Here is a 20,176-nt window from a genome sequence, read left to right on the forward strand (position 1 = left end):
CATGATGGAAAAAAATAAAAAGTATTCATATGATGCAAGTTATAAATGGAAAGTAATAGCATATGCAGAACAACATGGAAACAGAACAACTGAGTGGCATTTTTGGGCCTCCAACTACAGAAAAAACCATTCATGATTGGCAGACTAGTAAAGAAGAATTGAAAAAATGAGGAAGACCAAATGTTCAAATAGGAAACTGATTGAAAATCGACCAAAACTAGAAGATGACATATTGAAATGCATTCAAGGACACCTCAAAATGATATGGATGAGACTCCTCTGACATATGATGTGCCGAGTAACAGAACTCTGACCATGAAAGATGCTAAAACTGTAACTATAAAAACAAGTGGACCTGAGAAAATTCACAACACTGTTGTCCGGTCATGTTGAACTGGCAGCACTAAATTTAATGCAATGGTCATTTTCAAGTGCAAAACAATGTCAAAACCTTCTGAAATACTGCTAGATGTTGTTCACATACATGACAAGGGTTGGATGGATGAGGCTGATATGAAATGGGTTAATAGAGTGTGGGAGAGAGTTCTTTTCTTGTGCTAGATTAGTTTAGCAGTCATTTTAAAAATTCTGTGAAAGAGAAATTGAGACAGGGAAGTACAGAGCTTGCTGTTATTCTGGGAGGACTTACTTCACAATTGCAGCCTCTTGATGTCTCGATAAATAAACCATTTAAAATGTATATGAGAGGGGACTGGTACAAATGGATGAAACCCAGCAACAATTCATGCCAAAAGGAGCTTCAAAATGACCAACAATCAAACAAGTTTGTCACTGTATGAAGCAGGCATGGTCTAGAGTGAGAGAAGACATTATTGTTAAATTTTTCAAGAAGTGTGGCATAAATAACACTTTTAATGGCACTGAAGAACAGATATATGAAAAGGACAATGATGATGAAGAGGAAGAAGAAGAAGAAAGTTCAGATAACAATTTTCAGGGATAAATAAAGGACAGTTCGGTTTTATAAACTGAAATTTTTTTTAGTCTGGCTTTGGAATCAAATAATAAAAATGTTATTTTAAAAAAACTGCTTAAAAATTAAGGTGGGTCCTACAGTCCACAGTGTCCTATGGTGAAATATGGTAACAAACCCCTAATCCTTTCCACATGTTCCCCCCTCACATGAGACACAGCAGGCTTCTGTGTAATCAAAATGTGTAATCCTGGATCAGTTTAGGTTACAAATAGCTCCTCAAACTTATTGTTAAAAAGGATGAATACAGTATCATGAGTATCCCGTACAGTAACCCTAGTGCACTAGCGAATCCCCTCTTGCAGTCTAGTTGCTGAAAATAGATAGCTCCCGCACTTCCTGGAGATGTGATAATACCCACAAGAGAAGACAGTACTTGAGATATCTTTGGTATCTCTGGCATGTCACTTTCAGTAGTATGACCAGTATGGCTATTCACTTGATAGCAGTCAGAGTGATTTACAGGTGAATATGAATAGTAATTAAATCATCCTGAACCTGTAAACAGCTTTGACAGTGTGGAAGAATTATAACTGGTGCAATGTATTTTTGAACTGCAGACAGCTGGAGACTTACTTGATTTTTTAATTTCAAAATCTGTAAAGCTATAAGGATTGCAAGTTCACTTTCAAGAATGACATGTACAGAAGTGATCCAAAAATTGAAATTTGAATGCACTGCAGTTTTGTTTGCAAAATGAAATTTGTTTCATAAAATTCCTGTTATTATTTTTAGAGATACTGACATATTCCCCGTATGTTGCCTGTCAAGTTCCACATATACTTTCATGCCAGTATAAGTTTCTACAAGTGTCTGAAAGAACAGGCACCACTTTGATCCAGCACCCATTATGAGTTAAGACACAAAGTAATGCCAGATTGAAATCAATGAGAGTGCCAGAGTGGGATTTGAACCCATGTCTCCTGCTTACTAGGCAGATGATCTGACTACTGAGCCATCCAGATACAGTGGTCATTGCAACAGCACAGCCTCCCATCAGATCCAAACTCTCATCTTATCCACAGGCTACTAATGTGGTGTCCCTTTCCCATTATCATTATTACTCACGGCATTTTGCTAATTCCTGTAAGAGTTCAAGGCTGGTGTGCATCTGCATTCAAGCAATCTTTGGCTGTCTCACCTTAATTACACTACTGGCCATTAAAATTGCTACCCCACAAAGATGATGTGCTACGAAATTTAACCAACAGGAAGAAGTTGCTGTGATATGCAAATGATTAGCTTTCCAGAGCATTCACACAAGGTTGGCGCTGGTGGCAACACCTACAATGCACTGACATGAGGAAAGTTGCCAACCGATTTCTCATACACAAACAGCAGTTGACCGGTGTTGCCTGGTGAAACATTGTTGTGATACCTCGTGTAAGGAGGAGAAATATGTATCATCACGTTTCCAACCTTGATAAAGGTCAGATTGAAGCCTACCACAATAGCAGTTTATCGTATAGCAACACTGCTGCTTGTGTTGGTCAGGATCCAATGTCTGTTAGCAGAATATGGAATCGGTGGGTTCAGGAGGGTAATACAGAACACCGTAGTGGATCCCAACAGTCTCGTATCACTAGCAGTCGAGATGACAGGCATCTTATCTGCATGGCTGTAACGGATCGTGCAGCCACATCTCGATCCCTGAGTCAACAGATGGGAATTTTTCCAAGACAATAACCATCTGCACGAACAGTTCGATGTTTGCAGTAGCATTGAATATCAGCTCGGAGACCATGGCTGCGGATACCCTTGACGCTGCATCACAGACAGGAGCACCTGCGATGGTGTACTCAATGACGAACCTGGGTGCACAAATGGAAAAACGTCATTTTTTCTGATGAATCCAGGTTCTGTTTACAGCATCATGATGGTCGCATCCGTCTTTGGTGACATTGCAGTGAATGCACATTCGAAGCGTGTATTCATCATCACCATACTGGCGTATCAACTGGCATGATGGTATGGCATGCCAGTGGTTACACATCTCAGTCACCTCTTGTTCGCATTGACGGCACTTTGAACAGTGGACGTTACATTTCAGATGTGTTACGACCTGTGGCTCTACCCTTCATTCGATCCCTGTGAAACCCTACATTTCAGGAGGATAATGCATGACTGCATGTTGCAAGTCCTGTACGGGCCTTTCTAGATACAGAAAATTTTTGACTGCTGCCCTGGCCAGCACATTGTCCAGATCTCTCACGAACTGAAAACGTCTGGTCAATGGTGGCCGAGCAACTGGCTCGTCACAATATGCCAGTCACTACTCTTGATGTATTGTGGTATCGTGTTGATGCTGCATGGGGAGGGAGATAAGGAAAAGAGATAAGGAAAGGACAGAACACACTTTATTGTCTATAATAAATCATACAGTCACCATTGATCTTTATTTTACAATTGCCATTGCCGACTTTCACCCATAAAAAGAGGTACTCATCAGCATTTAAATTATTCTTCCTTCTCGTAGTCGAAACAAATGGCATGCTTGGAACAAGAGTACCATAATGCTGTTTAGCCAACAGTCCTGTAGTCTCAGCAGTACTCCAATTCTTCCAAGCCAAAATGTTTGCATCTGGAAATTCTTCAAGGCCACCATAATCTGCTTGATTGCCCCATACAACAGCAAGTGTCAGCCAGGTACTACCTCCAAACACTGCTTATACATCACAGGTAAAGTTCAGATGGAGTCCACGAAAAACATTTGGGCCTCCAATCAATTGCTGTTTATTAAACTGCCCAGCCAAGTCAATATCAATCGCCTTCAAACTGTGATACATTGGTACACTGTGCCGCCAGCGACAACACCATCCAAGCTCTCAGCAGTATTATGGCCAGAGGTGGTTGTTCTGGGTACTGATTTCTCAAGATCTATGCACCCAAATTGCGTGAAAATGTAATCAGATGTCAGTTCTAATATAATATATTTGTCCAATGAATACCCGTTTATCATCTGCATTTCTTCTTGGTGTAGCAAGTTTAATGGCCAGTAGTGTACAATGGATGTATCTGAAATTAATTTAGAAAATTAGAGATCTGATAGAATGGATCATAACAAGCATATTCCACATAGCAACCCATATTCACATCCCTTAATGTGCAGTGCTAGGCATTGTTGAACAGCATCACACACTGCCAAGAGGGTAGGCAGACAACATGCATTCCAGGCCTTCATCGTAGCAGGTCTGCAGGGCAATGATTTCAATGTATTCATGGCATGAAGGTAAATGAGAAGTAGGGGTGAAATTTTATAAACCATATTTGAAAACAATAACAAAATGTGCTAGAAAATAATGCCCTCCTGCTTGAATGCACGCCATGCAACGACCATGGAGTGATTGTTGCACTCTTTCAAACATTTCTGGCAAAGTGGAAACTGCATCGGAGGGTGCCATGATGCATGCTATCAGATCTTCCTCAGTCTCAGTGGGTGTTTCATAGACAACAGATTTCAGGTGACCCCAGAAGAAAAAAATCTGTGGGCATCAAGTCAGGGGAATGTGCAGGAAATGACACCAGCCCACTGTGCACTATCCAGTTCTCACCAAAGGTTTCATCCAAATGCATTTGCATAGCATTTGCAAAGTGCACAGATGCACTGTCATGGTGGTACTACATTCGCCATCACATGTTGAGTGGAACATGATTCAACAACTCTGGCAGAGTTTCTCTTAAAAAAATTACGATCTGTTTGCATTCAGTCAATGGTTGGAACATGTATGGACTGAGCAGATTATGACTTACCAAGCCACCCTAAATGTTTACAGTAAAGTGATGTTGGTGACCATGAACAAAGGCAATGTGCAGATTCTCCCCTACTCACATGTGCTGATTGTGGCTGTTGTAAATAACCTGTTTTGTAAAGGATGTCTCCTCTATAAAAAGTGCATGGTTCAGAAAGGCCCACTGAATGGCCTACCTTTTCAAAAAACCTCTGAACAGAATTCAATTTGATGTATAAGGGCATCAACCTTCTGGAGGTGGAAGGGTGCAAATCATCTTCATGCCACAAAAGCCAAATTGGGGAAAGGCTTATGCCCATTTCCCATGCAACACACCATGAGCTTATTGAGGGTGTGCTTTTCCAGCAATGCTGATGTCTCCTACTCAAGCCCTGATGTACGTACTGTGCACTGATGGCCGCATTCATCAGGCCTTCTCACCCTTTACACAAAGTGAAAACATCAGTTTTCAAAGTGGATCTTAAATGAACAGAGCCATTATGAGAACATACCAGTGGAAATCATACCTCAAGTGAACCTGTCTCTTGTAGGGGCCACAGGATGAAGCTAAATGTGTGGATCTGGCACTCGATGATTCAGAAACTGCCAAATGTACAAATATTGGGGAGCATCAGCATTTCCATCTATTGCCCTATAAGCATGCCCAATAAGCATGTCTGCCCTTTCACTCTGGAATAGTGCTCCATTTCCTGTCTACTCAACACAGAGTGCGCAGTGTGCACAGGTGCTGCCTTCTACGCAACACCTATCAAACGGGCATTTGCATAGTCAAAAGAAATGCATTCACATCCCAGTAAGAGGCAGGAAACCTGTAGTGTTGGCCAGCCTGGAATATCTGCAAATATGTTGGGTACAGTGTTTGCAAATAAATGTAATAAAACTTCAACCCAATGTCTCTTTTACCTTGATGTCATAAAAACATTGAAATTGTTGCCCTGCAGGCCTGCTATCATGACGGCTAAGATAGCACATTGTGTGCCTACCCTTTTGGTGCCACACTATGCTGTTCAACAATGCCTAGCACTGTACACTAAGGGATGCGGACATGGGTAGCTGTGTGAAATATGCTTGTTATAACCCACTCTGCCAGCCCTTTGGTTTCCTGCAGTCATTTCAGGTATCCTCTTTATACCTACATGGTGTCTGTTCTTTTGGACATGCAACAGGGAAATCAATATAGCAGAACACGTTTTATGGAATTTACACTCCTTTTATCCTTTGGACATGAAACCTTTGGTTGCATGACAACTTTGGGGGCAGGGATGATCTCAGATTGTTAAGTGATTTTATTTTTTAGACCAGACTGAAACTATTTATGTACACAATAAAAGACTGTGTATTAAGCAACTGCTGTGTGGCTTCTCCTTTTTACAAAATAAATAGCAGAAACATTTAGTTGTTGACAGACACACAAAACAGAATGACTTTTTTTTTAATTTCTTGGGTATTAAGCCAAGTGCTGTCGTTCAACAGGCGTGATATTTCAGCAAGCTGACTTCTTGCCATCTTGTTGTAACCGGTCAGTCAAAACACGGCCTGTAAGTGCTGTAATTCAGCTGTTAGGCTGTCAGGGTCCAGATTTCATGTGGTCTGTGCACCAGTGTGCTCAGGACACCTTCTCACTGTGTCAGCTTGTGGTAGACACTGTGTTCTAGTATGCCATCTGGTCTTCGCTTGTTGAGAACATCTAGAAATGGAAGCTGGTTGTTTTCTTCTACCTCCATTGTGAACCTGACATTCTGGTGCAGTGAGTTGAGATACCGCAGAAAGTCTCGAGGGTGATGTCATCCATGCAACTACATAACAAATGTATTATCTATATATATAAAAAAAGTAAGAGGGCTTGTAGATTGTCAACTCGAGAGCTTCTTCTTCAAAAGTCTCCATAAACATGTTGACCACTACTGCTGATAGTTGACATAGCATGTCTGCTATTCAGTGAGTGATCTCTTTTATCTCTAAAGTATTTACATCCTGCCAGTAAGTATTTACTTGTTATATTTCTAACCATAATACTGTGTGTAGGCACTATGAGATTAAAGCATCTTTGATTGCTGTTTCTTTTGTTTCCCAACCTGTTCTCTAGCTGAAAGCTGAACTTTGCGTTTCTCATTTTGACATGCATGTATATAAAATTTATTTCTTTGTACATGTAAATTGTGGTAGCGGTTCATCGCATTTCTGTAAAAGAAAATAGCAAGAGTGGAGAAGTTTCCTCTTAAGGCAATATTGAGAAGAAATCAACACATGTTCATTAACAAAAGACACAGAAAAGATGTCTACATGAGTGTCTAATGATAAAAACAAGTAACAAACAACACATCCTTCACTCCAGTGGCCCTGAAACCTGATGCAAATATAAAAGGACATTATGTACTGAATACATTTGTGAGAATAAAGACTCTGACAGTGGAAAATAGCACTTGTGAGCACAATGAAACCTATGTTGAGGGAACTTTCTAATAATTGCCTTCTAAAGCAGAGCTCACATGGTAAAATGCAGAATCAAAATGAAGGTTGAACTCTGGACCACTCACTCTGTGTAGTTTCCACATGCAAAAGGACATTTAGGGGTATACGGGAAACAGAATGCATTAGCAGCGAGTATTAATGAGAATATGTTAATCAAACCAATTGATTTTACTGTACACTTACATACTAACAAAGACCCCCTTGAGTGTGAACTCATAAGTTCAATCTTTTGTCATTTGAAAGTGTTGTGTAACAACAGGAAAAATATTAACTACTAATGACTCACCATGTGCATCAGGAAGGCAAACGAATATGAATATCCAGGAGGTGCAGAGATCAAGCTTTTATTGTATGTATGTATTACACTTCACAAAACGGACATCATCGACATTCAAGAAATGTTCAAAGCAAACCATTAACTTGCACTATGAACACTGAATGAAAAGTGGCATGCCACAGTGATCACAGAGGTTCAGACCATCAAGATCGAAGGTGAACTTCTTGGGAGCTACAAACAATGAGCATGTTCAGATAGGTACCCATTCTTACAGAATGCATACAGAATCATATTCGTGTAACAGGATGATGGGAACTGATGAAATGTGATGGCATGCAACCAAATGCAAAAGTCTGTCATGTAGCTTATCGTGCAACTGGATATCCTCTAAGGTGTAGTTGCAGATAATGTATAATTTGTTTAACAGAAAAAAAAGAAAAAAAAACACTTGAGACTGAATTTCTCCGGTAGTTTCAAATGGTATGAATCAAAATGTTATGCATTTTTCAGGAAGGATCGTTTGCTCTAAAGGAGTATGGTTTTTATATGCAGACCAGGAATCAAGCAAAGGTAAATTATCTGGACCAGCTACTGGCCAAAAGCAGGGCTCATACCATAGTTGTAGTTCTGTTACACCCTTTTCCCACTCTTGCTTGCTGTGATGTAAATATTCTCTATTTCCCTTGCAAGATTATGTACATGTGAAAGAATTGCAGGGTACAAAGCACCTCCAACATCTTGCAGCACAATAAATAACTTTCCGGTTAATTTACCATCCAGATTAACAGTCAGCATAATTGTATGTGAGTACCTTAAGGCATTGATGTTAATTGCTTTTGAGAAAACTTCCTTGGTACCTCTAATTTCCAGGTTTCCTTTCATATGTGTTTCCTCTTTGAATTCCAGTTGGTCAGAGCTTAAATCAATTGATTCGTTAGTTGATTTGGGGGAGGGACCAAACAGAGAAGTCATCCGTCCCATCGCATTAGGGAAGTTGGCCATGCTCTTTTAAAGGAACCATCCTGGCATTTGCCAGAAGCGATTTAGGGAAATCATAGAAAACCTAAATCAGGATAGCTGGATGTGGGTTTGAACTGTCAGCCTCTTGAATGCGAGTCCAGTGTGCTAACCACTGTGCCACCTCACTCAGTAAAATAACTGAAATCATTGCTGAATAATGGGTAAGTTTGTTTATTTCATCAATAAATTCTTGAGCTGAATCTGCAGTTTGCTGTGCATCATCAAGCTGATTTTTTTAAATTTCATTATCTTACGTCTTTCAGTTCTGAAGCACTATCTGAAGTTATGCAACCATCCACTGCTTCCCTTGTAATCATTGTTATCTACGTATGTGCAGTCTGATGTGCGTAACATAGTAGGTCACTATCATGCACATCCTGTAAATTGTATCGAGCGTCCTTGAAATGCGCAAACACCAGTTTGTTTTTGCAACAAGCGTGCCATGTCCTCTCATGAATATCCATAGTTTTCCACATGCACTACATGGTCAGGTTGCTGCAGACTTATTCAAAATCTGTTCATAACTGATTTTTTACTATACTGTGAATGATCTTCCATGAAGTAATTATGTTTAGTACAGTGACTGTCCTTTACTACATTTCACTGGAGATGGGATTTGTGGCTCCGTTCCCAAAAAGGATGACGAATTACATGGCTTGCCACTTGCTTCAATGTCACTTTCTTTCTGATGTACGTTGTCCGCACAGTTGTGCATATACAACACAACACATGCCACTGACTCATCTTGCAAAAACACTAATATTTCACCTGTTATCTCTTTCTCACTTTGCAAAATTCCTTGGTCCAGCTTTCTGGTGAAATGTTAAATTTTGAAACTGTTGTTGTAGATATAATACAATGTTTACTTTGTTTATCATTGCCATTGCTCTGCTTTGTGTCAACATCACTAGTACTGCAGCACTCCAGTTAGTTACTTGGAGACTAAGCAGCTCAACTATGCTCTGTAGCCACATGCTGTGCTTAATATTGATACTCCAGTCACACCCCTTGTTGCCATTAGCAACCAAAATTGTGCTGGTGAGGTAGGCAATGTGTATATCATCAAATGCTGTACAAATCACTGGTCTTCTGTGACCTTGCACTCAAGGGGTTCCCTTTAAGTGTGACTGTTCAGTAATCTGACTGGTGTAAGAAATGTGACTTGCTGCAATTGAGTTACAACAAACTTTTACCTCATTCAACATATTCTCCTGCCTTATGTATCTGAGTTGCATACATGCCTTCTTTTGCTGAAAACAGTGTTATGGCTCATCAGTCCAACAACTCTATCATTTTTGCTTTTACCATTTTACAGACTGAATTTATGATACATTCCTTTCAGAGCATTTTCACTTCTGTGAACAGACAGACATAAGATGGAGCAATAACTGGTGAATGGGGAGAATGCTGGAGCATTGGAATGCTTATGATAATTAAAAACAGCTCGACAGATAGGGACCTGTAAGATGACATGTTACCCTGGTGCAAAACCCATGAGTTTTTTTCTATAATAAATCTAATCTACTGTTCCTCAGTATTGAGTGAGGTGGTGCAGTGATTACCACCTGAGCTCACATTTTGGAGGATGACAGTTCAACCCACCATCTGGCCATCTTTGTTTAGGTTTTCAGTTATTTCCCTAAATCACTTAAGGCAAATGGCAGGCTGATTTCTTTGAAAGGACATGGACTTTTCTTCCTCATCATTCCTTAATCTTTTGGGGATCGACGACCTCCCTGTTTGGTCCCCTTCCCCAAATCAACCAACCAAGCAACTGTATTCTCCTTACTCTTTCCCACTGCTTGATTAGCACTTATTTGTAGTGTATCTGGGTAATAGTTTGACCTACATACACTCACTTAATCATAGTGACACTCTCAATATCAAGAGAAAAAACTATCATTAACTTCAGTTTCGATTTAAACATTTATTTTTCTTCCATTTGGCAAGCTGGAGATCTTTCTAGAGCACTGATTGATCATTTGCTCTCAGTTCACACCGGAAAAATCATCTTTCATCACCAGTGATGTCTTAATTATTTTCATATTCCAAGTACCGAAGTTATGACCCCCTGCTATCATGTGTAAAGAGTCAGTTTTAGAAATATAGCCCATGTTCTTAATGAAAAATATAGTAACATGCTGGCAATTCAGATTATTACACACACACACACACACACACACACACACACAGACACACACACACACACACACACACACACACACACACACACACACACACAACACACTGAATACTTTACTCCTTTCTATGCCATACTAATGTTGAGCTGTTGATGGTATACATCATTAGTCCTTCCAGTATTATATTCATGAATTTTACTATCGTTTTCAAACTGTGATTGGCTGTTAACACTAGACTTCATAAGGGAGTAAATTACTGTATTAACAGTACGCACAATGGTGCACAGAGCTATCGACAAGAGGTTATGGAGTGGACACCACTTATTATCCTTATGGTGCAATCTTGTGTAACAGACATTTTTTCTTCAATGACAAGTTACCACAGAATATAATGCCATAAGACATTATTGGATAAAAATAAGAAACTAAGTCATCTTTTTGACATTTCCATCTCAAAAATCTGATATCATCTGCAACACAAAAGTTGCAGAGGGCTGGAATGACATCTAGTAGCTCCAGAAGTACTAAGGTCAATTACATATCAATACCAACCTCATCTAATATGGCTGCACAGTGTCATTATTTACTTCCAGCATCTCACAGGTTCCAGGTGAACGTATGTCTTAGTATATAGTGATGCATCTTCCTTTCTTTAAAAAAAAAAGAACCACTTATGATGCTGATCTTCATTCATACTCCACTGTGCCCCTCATATTTCTGTAAATGTGCAAATACCTAACAACAGACTAATTGTATAAATATTATCGCTTATGAGTCTGCGAAAAACATACAATCAAACAATCCATAGATTTAGGTAATTTACACCTATGAGTAATCAAATTAGAACTGTCTGCTGTGATCTGTCAAAAGTATTTGATCATGCAATTCGCAGTATTCTAGAGAAATTAAAATATTATGGCATCACTGATTTTTTGGTAACTGGTTTCCATTCTGTCTACCTAACACAAATTTAGATACAATATTTGAAAAGAATCAGGGTGTGTACACAACAAAACAGCATCTTCTGAATGGTGTACAGTCACAATCGAGTTAAACATGGGATTAATATAAAAGATTATCATGTAGAAGGTCAGTTGCCATTTTTATTACTGAGAAAGTATGTAGCATTTGTTCCCCATCATAATTAAAGGTCTCAATTAAAATCAACTGAACATCTAACTAAGAAGTTGGCTAACTACTGGACAACACTGACAAGTGAGCTGGCACACTATCCAGAGCCATTCCCTTGCTTTGAGGAATAGAAACCAGATACTTACACGTTTAAACCTGCTTTCTGCTCCTCACAGAGCACAGAGATTACAGTGGGCACAGAAACAAAGGGACACATTTGCAGGGGCAAGTAGAGTGGGGGGGGGGGGGGGGGGGTTGCAATCTGTTCCACTCCCTAAACTCTCAGGGGATAAGAGAGATACATTGTAGTCAGGTGTTTAGGTGTTTATCTTTCAAGAAAATGGTTTAAAAACTGGTATTAGGCAGGTGTTAACAGGGTCAAAACTGGACCTTTTTTTATGGCTACTTGCAGGTTGCCATTCATCTTTCAAAATGTTAAAAAACACTCTATACCTCCAGGTCCATCCTCCTCTCCCCTCCCCCCCCCCCCCTTTACAAACTATCATATGGGCATATTTGTGGAGAAACACTGCCTTCAGAAACCAAATGTGCAGACCCTACAAGAACCATTAAATAATTTTTATGTTAAAATAATGGTAACCGCTGTAAGTTTCACTGTTGTATGCCTGTTAGTTATTGTCCAATGCTGTATTGAGCAGAATGTTGTGTGGCACAGTTTGCAAATTCTGCAATGGCAGAAAGAGGAGGAATGCTTCTGTGTTAAATTTTGCGTGAAACTCAGGAAAACCTTTACATAGACACACCAAATGATGCAGGAAGCACACAGTGATGAGTGCTTTAGCCATACTTGATGTTATGCTCGGTTGATACAGTTTAAAAATGGCTAGATGGAAGTTAAAAATGACCCTTGTTCAGGATTACCTCAGACGTCGACTGATGCCACTCATATCAGGAATGTTGACGAAATTGTGTGTGCCAGTCAAAGACTGACTGTCCGAGACACTCCGAAGAATGTAACATTTCAGTTGGACGATATCATGAAATCCTGACACAGCATCTTGGAATGCATAATGTTGCCACCAAGTTCATCCCACGGCTCATGAGTCAGGACCAAAAAGACCTTAGCCTCACAATTTGTGAAGAGCTTTTTGAAAATATTGTTTGAACTGATCAGCTGTGAGGCACATTTATGTGAGCTGACAGCAGTGTATGAGTACAATGAAAACCAATGAAGGCAATGCTTCTCACTTACCAACAGGAGGTCATTCAGACAGGTGACAAATATATCAATGTGTAGGAGATGTTTACGTAGGATAGAAGGATGACACTGATACATCTGGTATCATCCATGCCTGTGAACATACAGAAATGTCTGCTCTATTCTACTGAAGATTATTTTCACAGTTAGTCTTGAAAAACTAGTCTTGAACTGTGTTATAACCAATATTGGGGCTGTAATACAACAACATTTAACAATGTTCAGCAATTTCATTGTATACGGACATTTCACAGGGATGAAGTGGTTTGCATGACTCACCAATGCTAATCTGGATTTATGTGTATTTAACATTTCTGGAATGATATTTAGTGAGATGTGTATGCTTTACCCTTAGCTCTGATCAACCAGTGGGTGATAGTTGAGTAGCCATAGATCAGGACAGTTTCCCATTGCTTTTATGTCTTGTGATATGCATATCACAACATCCTGCAGATTTGTTAGAGCAAAAAAAGACTTTGCACACTGCTAGGTATGAATTTCTTATTTAATTATTAATGAGTGCAGAGAGGGATTAAATAAGATAATATTTCCAGTTCCGTGCTTTATTTTTCATTTTATATCACTGATAGAAAACATGCAAGAGTTATTTATCCAAAATTTTGATACCTATAAAGTATGCTTTGCAATGTGAACAAAATATAATACACACAATGATAAATACTGCTTTTTATGTCATGAGGTTAAATTCATAAATTTATCACTGTTTTTATGTGTTATAACAAGTACAATTTTATATACAGTGTGACTATTACTTCCATCATTACATAAAACAGATATCCTGAGAATTTTAAATTAAAAAAAAACATGTTTACTGGTTTTTAGGTTCCTGGCAAGGAAGTAGCCATAATATGGTAGTAGATGGCAGTCAGACAAGTGCTATAGTCACAGAATTGCAGCCAGCTCATAGCTATGAGATACGTGTACTTGCAGAAAATTCTGTTGGTGTCTCCAATGCAAGTGAATCAATTTCTGTAACTACATCTGAAGAAGCTCCCAGTGGACCACCAAGAGATGTTAAAGTTAGAGCCATTAACTCTGAAATATTGTATGTCAGTTGGAAGGTAGTATACCATCTATAGTTATCTATTGTAACGTACTTCTGATATGTCTGTAAAACCTAAGTCAGAGATAAAAACTAAAATTTTCAAATGGTTGATATACATTATAATTTATAATAATATTTAACAATCTGTTTCAAAGAAACATAAATGGAAATTTTGTAGGAAAGAAAATTTTTGCAGACTCAGTCAGCTGACTTACTTCTTAACATTGATTTTCATATTCCTCAAGTACTTTCCAGTTTTCTGATGCATTTATGATTGATCTACTCACAATTCATTTTGTTTCTATACTTATCTATTTGTTTAGAAGGCTAGTTTCATTACGTATCTCGTAATCCACATATTAAGTTTGCACACACACACACACACACACACATACACACACACACACACACACACACACACACACACACACACACACACACACACCTCTTGATATTAGTATGAGAGTGAATATTTCAGCATTTTACGTAGCTGTTTCACACTGGGCAGAGCAACTAACACTGGATTTGAGAGTAGTGTATTTTATTTCTTCATCACAGAAAATCACTGTAGTTGCCTGAACTTTATGTCAAATTGTGAAATGCCTTAATATTTTGACACTTGAAATACGTCCTGGGATTCTGACTGTATGGTTGTAACTTCACCCCATTAATAAAGATTTAATATAATCAGGAAAATATGGAAACTTTAATGTCAGAGTAAATGCTTATGGTAAGAAGACCACTTACTGAATAGATGAAGTGTTGAGTCATCAACGGGCAGACAAAAAAGAATGAAAACTTTGCTAGTTTTTGGATGAATCATTTAATGAGCTAGAGGACCCCCGCCCCCCCCCCCCCCCCCACACACACACACACCTGTGCAGCTACATTGTGCTGTCTGAACACACAGTGCCAGGACAGCGGTTCAGCTGGTGGACTGGGCTGAGGGCCTCTACATACTCCTTCCACCCTTCTGCTTTACCTGCTGGTTTTCCATCTGAGCTCTTGGTGCTCATAATGGTGATTTACTTTTCTCCAAAGGTGTCTTTAATTTTCCTGTAGGTAACATCTGCACTATGTGATCAAAAGTATCCAGACACCTCCAAAAATATATGCTTATCATTTTAGGTGCAATTTCCTGCCACCTACTGCCAGGTACTCCATATCAGCGACCTCATTAGTCATTAGACATCATGAGAGAGCAGAATGGTGTACTCCGTAGAACTCATGGACTTCGAACCTGGGAACCTGGTCAAGTGATTGGGTGTCACTTGTGTCATATGTCTGTACTCGAGATTTCCAGACTCCTAAGCATACCTAGGTCCATTGTGTCTGATGTGATAGTGAAGTGTAAACGTGAAGGGATATGTACGGCACAAAAGCGTACAGGCCGACCTCATCTGCTGACTGACTGAGACCACTGACAGTTGAAGAGGGTGTAATAGGCAGACATCTATCCAGACCATCACACAGGAATCCCAAACTGCAACAGGATCCACTGCAAGTACTATGACAGTTAGGCGGGAGATGAGAAAACTTGGATTTCTTGATTGAATGGCTGCTCATAAGCCAGACATCATGCCAGTGAATGCCAAACAACACTTCATTTGGAGTAAGGAGTGTAAACACTGGATGATTGAACAGTGGAAAAACATTGTGTGGGATGACAAATCACGGCTCACAATGTGGCAATACGATGGCAGGGTGTGGATATGGCGAATGCCCGGTGAACCTCCTCAGCCAGCGTGTGTAGTGCCAACAGTAAAATTTGGAGGTGGTGGTGTTATGGTGTGGTTGTGTTTCTCATGGAGGGGCATTGCACCCCTTGTTGTTTTGTGTGGCACTATCACAGCACAGGCTTACACTGATGTTTTAAATACCTTCTTGCTTCCTACTGTTGAAGAGCATTTCAGGAATGGAGATTGCATCTTTCAACATGATTGAGCACCTGTTCCTAATGGCCTCACCGACTTCCATGAAGAATGGGCTGCCATTCCCCAAGGAACCTCCTAGCACCTGACTGAACATATTCCTGCGAGAGCAGAAGCTGTCATCAAAGCTAAGGGTGGGCCAACACCATACTGAATTCCAGCATTACCACTGGAGGGTGTCACAAACTTGTGATTAATTTGTGTCAGATGTCCAGATACTTTTGATCACATAGTGTATCTAATCCCTAGTGATGTATGCTACTACATTCTTACATTTTTCCTCTTGCCATTCCTACTTAGCCATTCTGCACTTCCTGTCATTCTCATTTTTTAGACATTTGCATTCCCTTTCACCTACTTCATTTACTGCATTTTTATATTTTCTCATTTCATCAATTAAATTCAATGTCTCTAGTATTACCTGAGGATTTCCACTAGCTCTCATATTCTTAACTACTTGATTCTCTGCTGCCTTTACTATTTCATCCCTCAAAGCTACCAATGCTTCCTATATATTTTATCTCATCATACATTTCTTCAATCTCTTCCTCATCTGTGGAGCTAGTGGGCATATAAACTTGTACTGCTGTGGTAGTAGTAGGCTTCATGTCTGTCTTGGCTACAATAATGCATTCACCATGTTGTTCATAATAGCTTATCCAAATTCCTATTTTTTATTCATTATTAATCCTACTCCTGCATTACCCCTATTTAATTTTGTATTTGTAACCCCTCATCCACCTGACCAGAAGTCCTGTTCCGGAGATCCAATGGGGGACTATTCTACCTCCAGAATATTTTATCCAAGAGGATGCAATCATCATTTAACCATACAATACAGCTGTCTGCTCTCTGGAAAAATTATAGCTATGGTTTCCCCTTACTTCCAGCCATTCACGCACCCGCAAAGCAATACCATTTTGGTTGATGTTATAAGGCCACATCAGTCAATCATCCAGACTATTGCCCCGAAACTACTGAAAAGGCTGCTGCCTCTCTCTGGGAACCACACATTTGTCTGGCCTCTCAATGAATACCTTCAGTTCTGAGTGCACCTAAGGTATGGCTACATGTATCACTGAGGAACACAAGTCTCCCAACGAGTGGCAAGGTTCATGGTTCGTGGGGTGATGGGGAGGGGAGGGGGGGGGGGGGTGAGGATGTCGCATGGGAAATCTGTTTGAGCACTGGATTTGTGGAATAGTGCCTACCAGTGAATGCCATTGTGAGACCTGCTGCATACTGGGGAAAGAAATTCTCATCACTTTTCATATGCTGTCTATGGGTGGCCAGTCTAAGGGGGATCAAATTTTTTGTTGTGGAAGGCGGCACACTTGTCAAAGTGCAGTTACTGTTGGTGGTTAGTGTGCTTGATATGGACAGAAGTATGAATGGAGTGATCAGTGAGATGGAGGTGACTGCTGGGTTGAGGATCCCCATGTTAAGTAAATGGGAGAGAAGCTAGTAAGTTTGTGGAGAAATGAGGTTAGGCTGTGTTGGGCCTGGTCCAGATCATGAAGATATCATGAATGAAACTGAATCAGACAAGGAGTTTGGGGAGGGGGGACTGCTCCTGTAGACAGGTGTTGTGTCACCAATCAAAGCTCAGTTTTGCATCCTTTACCTGGTCACAAGCATGTAAAATATGAGCGAGATGTTCCTATCTTGTGTCTGCTCTGTGCTTGTAGGTGTGACTCTTCAGCCACCCCCACAAACAGTAATCCAATGGGGTACAATTGGGTGGCCGCAGTGGCCAAGCAATGACTCCAAATTGACCAATCCAACAACCAGGATACGTTGTGTTGAGATACTGTGTCACTGGCCGTACGGAATGTGTAGGAGCTCCATCACATTGAAAGTACCACATTTTGAAGAAACTCAAGATACTGTGTCCCAGTAAGATGGTTATCTAAAATAACTGGACCGATGAGTTGCTCATCAATAATACCGCATCATACGTTGATTGAGAAACGTCATTGAAAATTGATTTCCACAGAAGCGAGCACATTTTCATTTGCCCATAGATGAGAATTGCGTGAGATGTTGATTCCATTGCATGTAAATGTTCACTCATAAGTGAACGGAACATGTGGAATTAATCGCTCATTGACAATGGTCCACTGACAGAATTCTTGCCATGTGGCAGCATCTCCTTCATGCATATGTTGTACACTCTGCTGATGAAAGGGACACAGACCGTGCTCGTGTACTGTGCGTATCACTCATGTTTGTGGAATACCAAGTGGGGCAGCAATTCTTCTAGATCTAGTAGTAGGGTTGCAGTCTGTTACTTGAAGAATGTTCTCAACTTCATTAAGAAAATGTTGTACAAGACATTCAGAGACAACAATTATGCTGGGAAGTGTACCATGCTCACACAATCCATGAAACACCCTGCTAAACAGCCTGCTATCTGGCACTCTACAATTCAGAAATCGTTGTTGGTATTCTCGCACAGCAGCTCTGGGATTCTCATTGGACAAACCGTAGACAAACACCAGGTCAGCATACTCTGCATGTGTGAAGATCCGTGGCATTTTCACTACACAAAACTGTATTCGTTGTTCATGTAACAACACTGTAGTATCATGCACTATGACAAGCACTGTCGTACTGAGAATTGAGATAAACAACTGCACCATGTGCAAGTGAACTGCTTGCTGACACAGTTAGTAAGGACAATGCTACATGTTTCCTGTTCCTAGTTGTTTTCATTGGTTTACCCAGAGATGGTTAAGAAAAGGGCATATATGTTTATTATGAGTTTTTTGCTCAGAATCACCACTAGTATCATCCCTCAAAGCATGTACCTTTCCTCCTGACTCACCCTGTATCTTCACCTCAGAGGAGAAGTATTTATGTGTGAGAATGTAACTGTTAATGTATATAAGGAATGAGGTTGTGGGTTTGGAGACAGAAGGACCTTGGGAGACCTAGTGTTTGATAACAGCAAGACCGTGGACTTAGGGAATATTGGTGCATGTGGAGGCAGCATCAACAGTGATGAGTAGGGATCGAGGTGGTACTGGGTTAGGGATGGTCAAGAGTCAGCAAAGGAAGTTATTTTTATCTTATATATGAAAGGCTGGGCCCGGGCAATATGTTGGAGGTATTGGTCACCAAGAGAAGGTTCTTTCAGTGGTAGCACTCTTCCTAGCTACTGAGGTAGCAACAGGGAATACGATATAGTTGTGACCTGGAAAAGATAGCTGCTCATGAAGGTGCACATGTACAGCTCTTTCAACACCATGGCTCACACTGCAGTGGAGCCAGTTGTGTCTATTGATGAATGGGGGTTCTTTAGAAATGGCCTGCAACTCAGTACATATGGAATGGGCAGACTGGCAAAGCTAATATGTGATAGTGAGGGAGATCACATATCGGAAAATTCCTGTAGTAATTGGTATTAGAGCTGCACCTAGCTTTGATTCATGCCATCTGATAGGTATCCCTGTTCAAGGAAAGTCTCTCTAACAAATGAACTACCTTCAAAAATATCAGATATCAAAATGATGAAGAAATTAGCATATTTCACTAAAACGTGTGAGGTATGACAGACAAAGTTAGTGAATTGCTTTCACATGTTGGCTCTGATATTACTGTTATATCAGAGTGCCATTTAAACAGTGTAACATTTCACAGGCTTTCTGTACTGGGATACAAGTTAGTTGGCTATTTTACAGGGAGCTCTTTGTGAAGCAGGGGAGAGAACATGTCTGTCAAAAATACTACACCATTTGAACCTATTGATATATCAAGGCACTGCATTGATTAAGTCATTGAATTTTCTGCAGAAGCCGTCGAATTTGGTGAAACTAAACTTTTAATTTTAATTATCTATAGGTCCCCTAACTCTGATTTCAGAACATTTCCTTTCAAGCTAAAGAGATTTCTTGGTTCAGTTTATGGAAATTAATTGTTAATTGTGACTCTGATATTAGTTTTATAAGTGACTGTAAGAGGAAAAAGGTGTTAGGAAATTAGTAAAATCCTATCATTTGATACAGACTGCATTCTTTCCAGCCAGAATGCAGGGGAACAGCAGCACATCACAGATAACATTTTTGTTCATTATTAATTATTGGAGGGGCATTGCACTGGTAAAAGGGTAAATGGTCTTTCTATCATGATGCACAAATTTTAATTCTAAACACACAAACATTAAATACAAATACA

At 39.9% G+C, this 20,176-nt stretch overlaps 1 protein-coding gene across 1 annotated transcript in view; it reads left to right on the forward strand.

Moving 5' to 3' along the window:
* The window catches only part of LOC126335916 (Down syndrome cell adhesion molecule-like protein Dscam2), a 217,596-nt gene that overhangs the window by 70,988 nt on the left and 126,432 nt on the right, over window positions 1-20,176 (forward strand). Inside the window, exon 9 of the mRNA XM_049999389.1 lies at window positions 13,847-14,085. Coding sequence (XP_049855346.1) covers window positions 13,847-14,085 — 239 coding nt within the window. The remainder of the gene's footprint in view (window positions 1-13,846; window positions 14,086-20,176) is intronic.

Source organism: Schistocerca gregaria, chromosome 2, assembly GCF_023897955.1.
Source record: "Schistocerca gregaria isolate iqSchGreg1 chromosome 2, iqSchGreg1.2, whole genome shotgun sequence".
NCBI classification, from domain to species: Eukaryota; Metazoa; Arthropoda; class Insecta; order Orthoptera; family Acrididae; genus Schistocerca; species Schistocerca gregaria.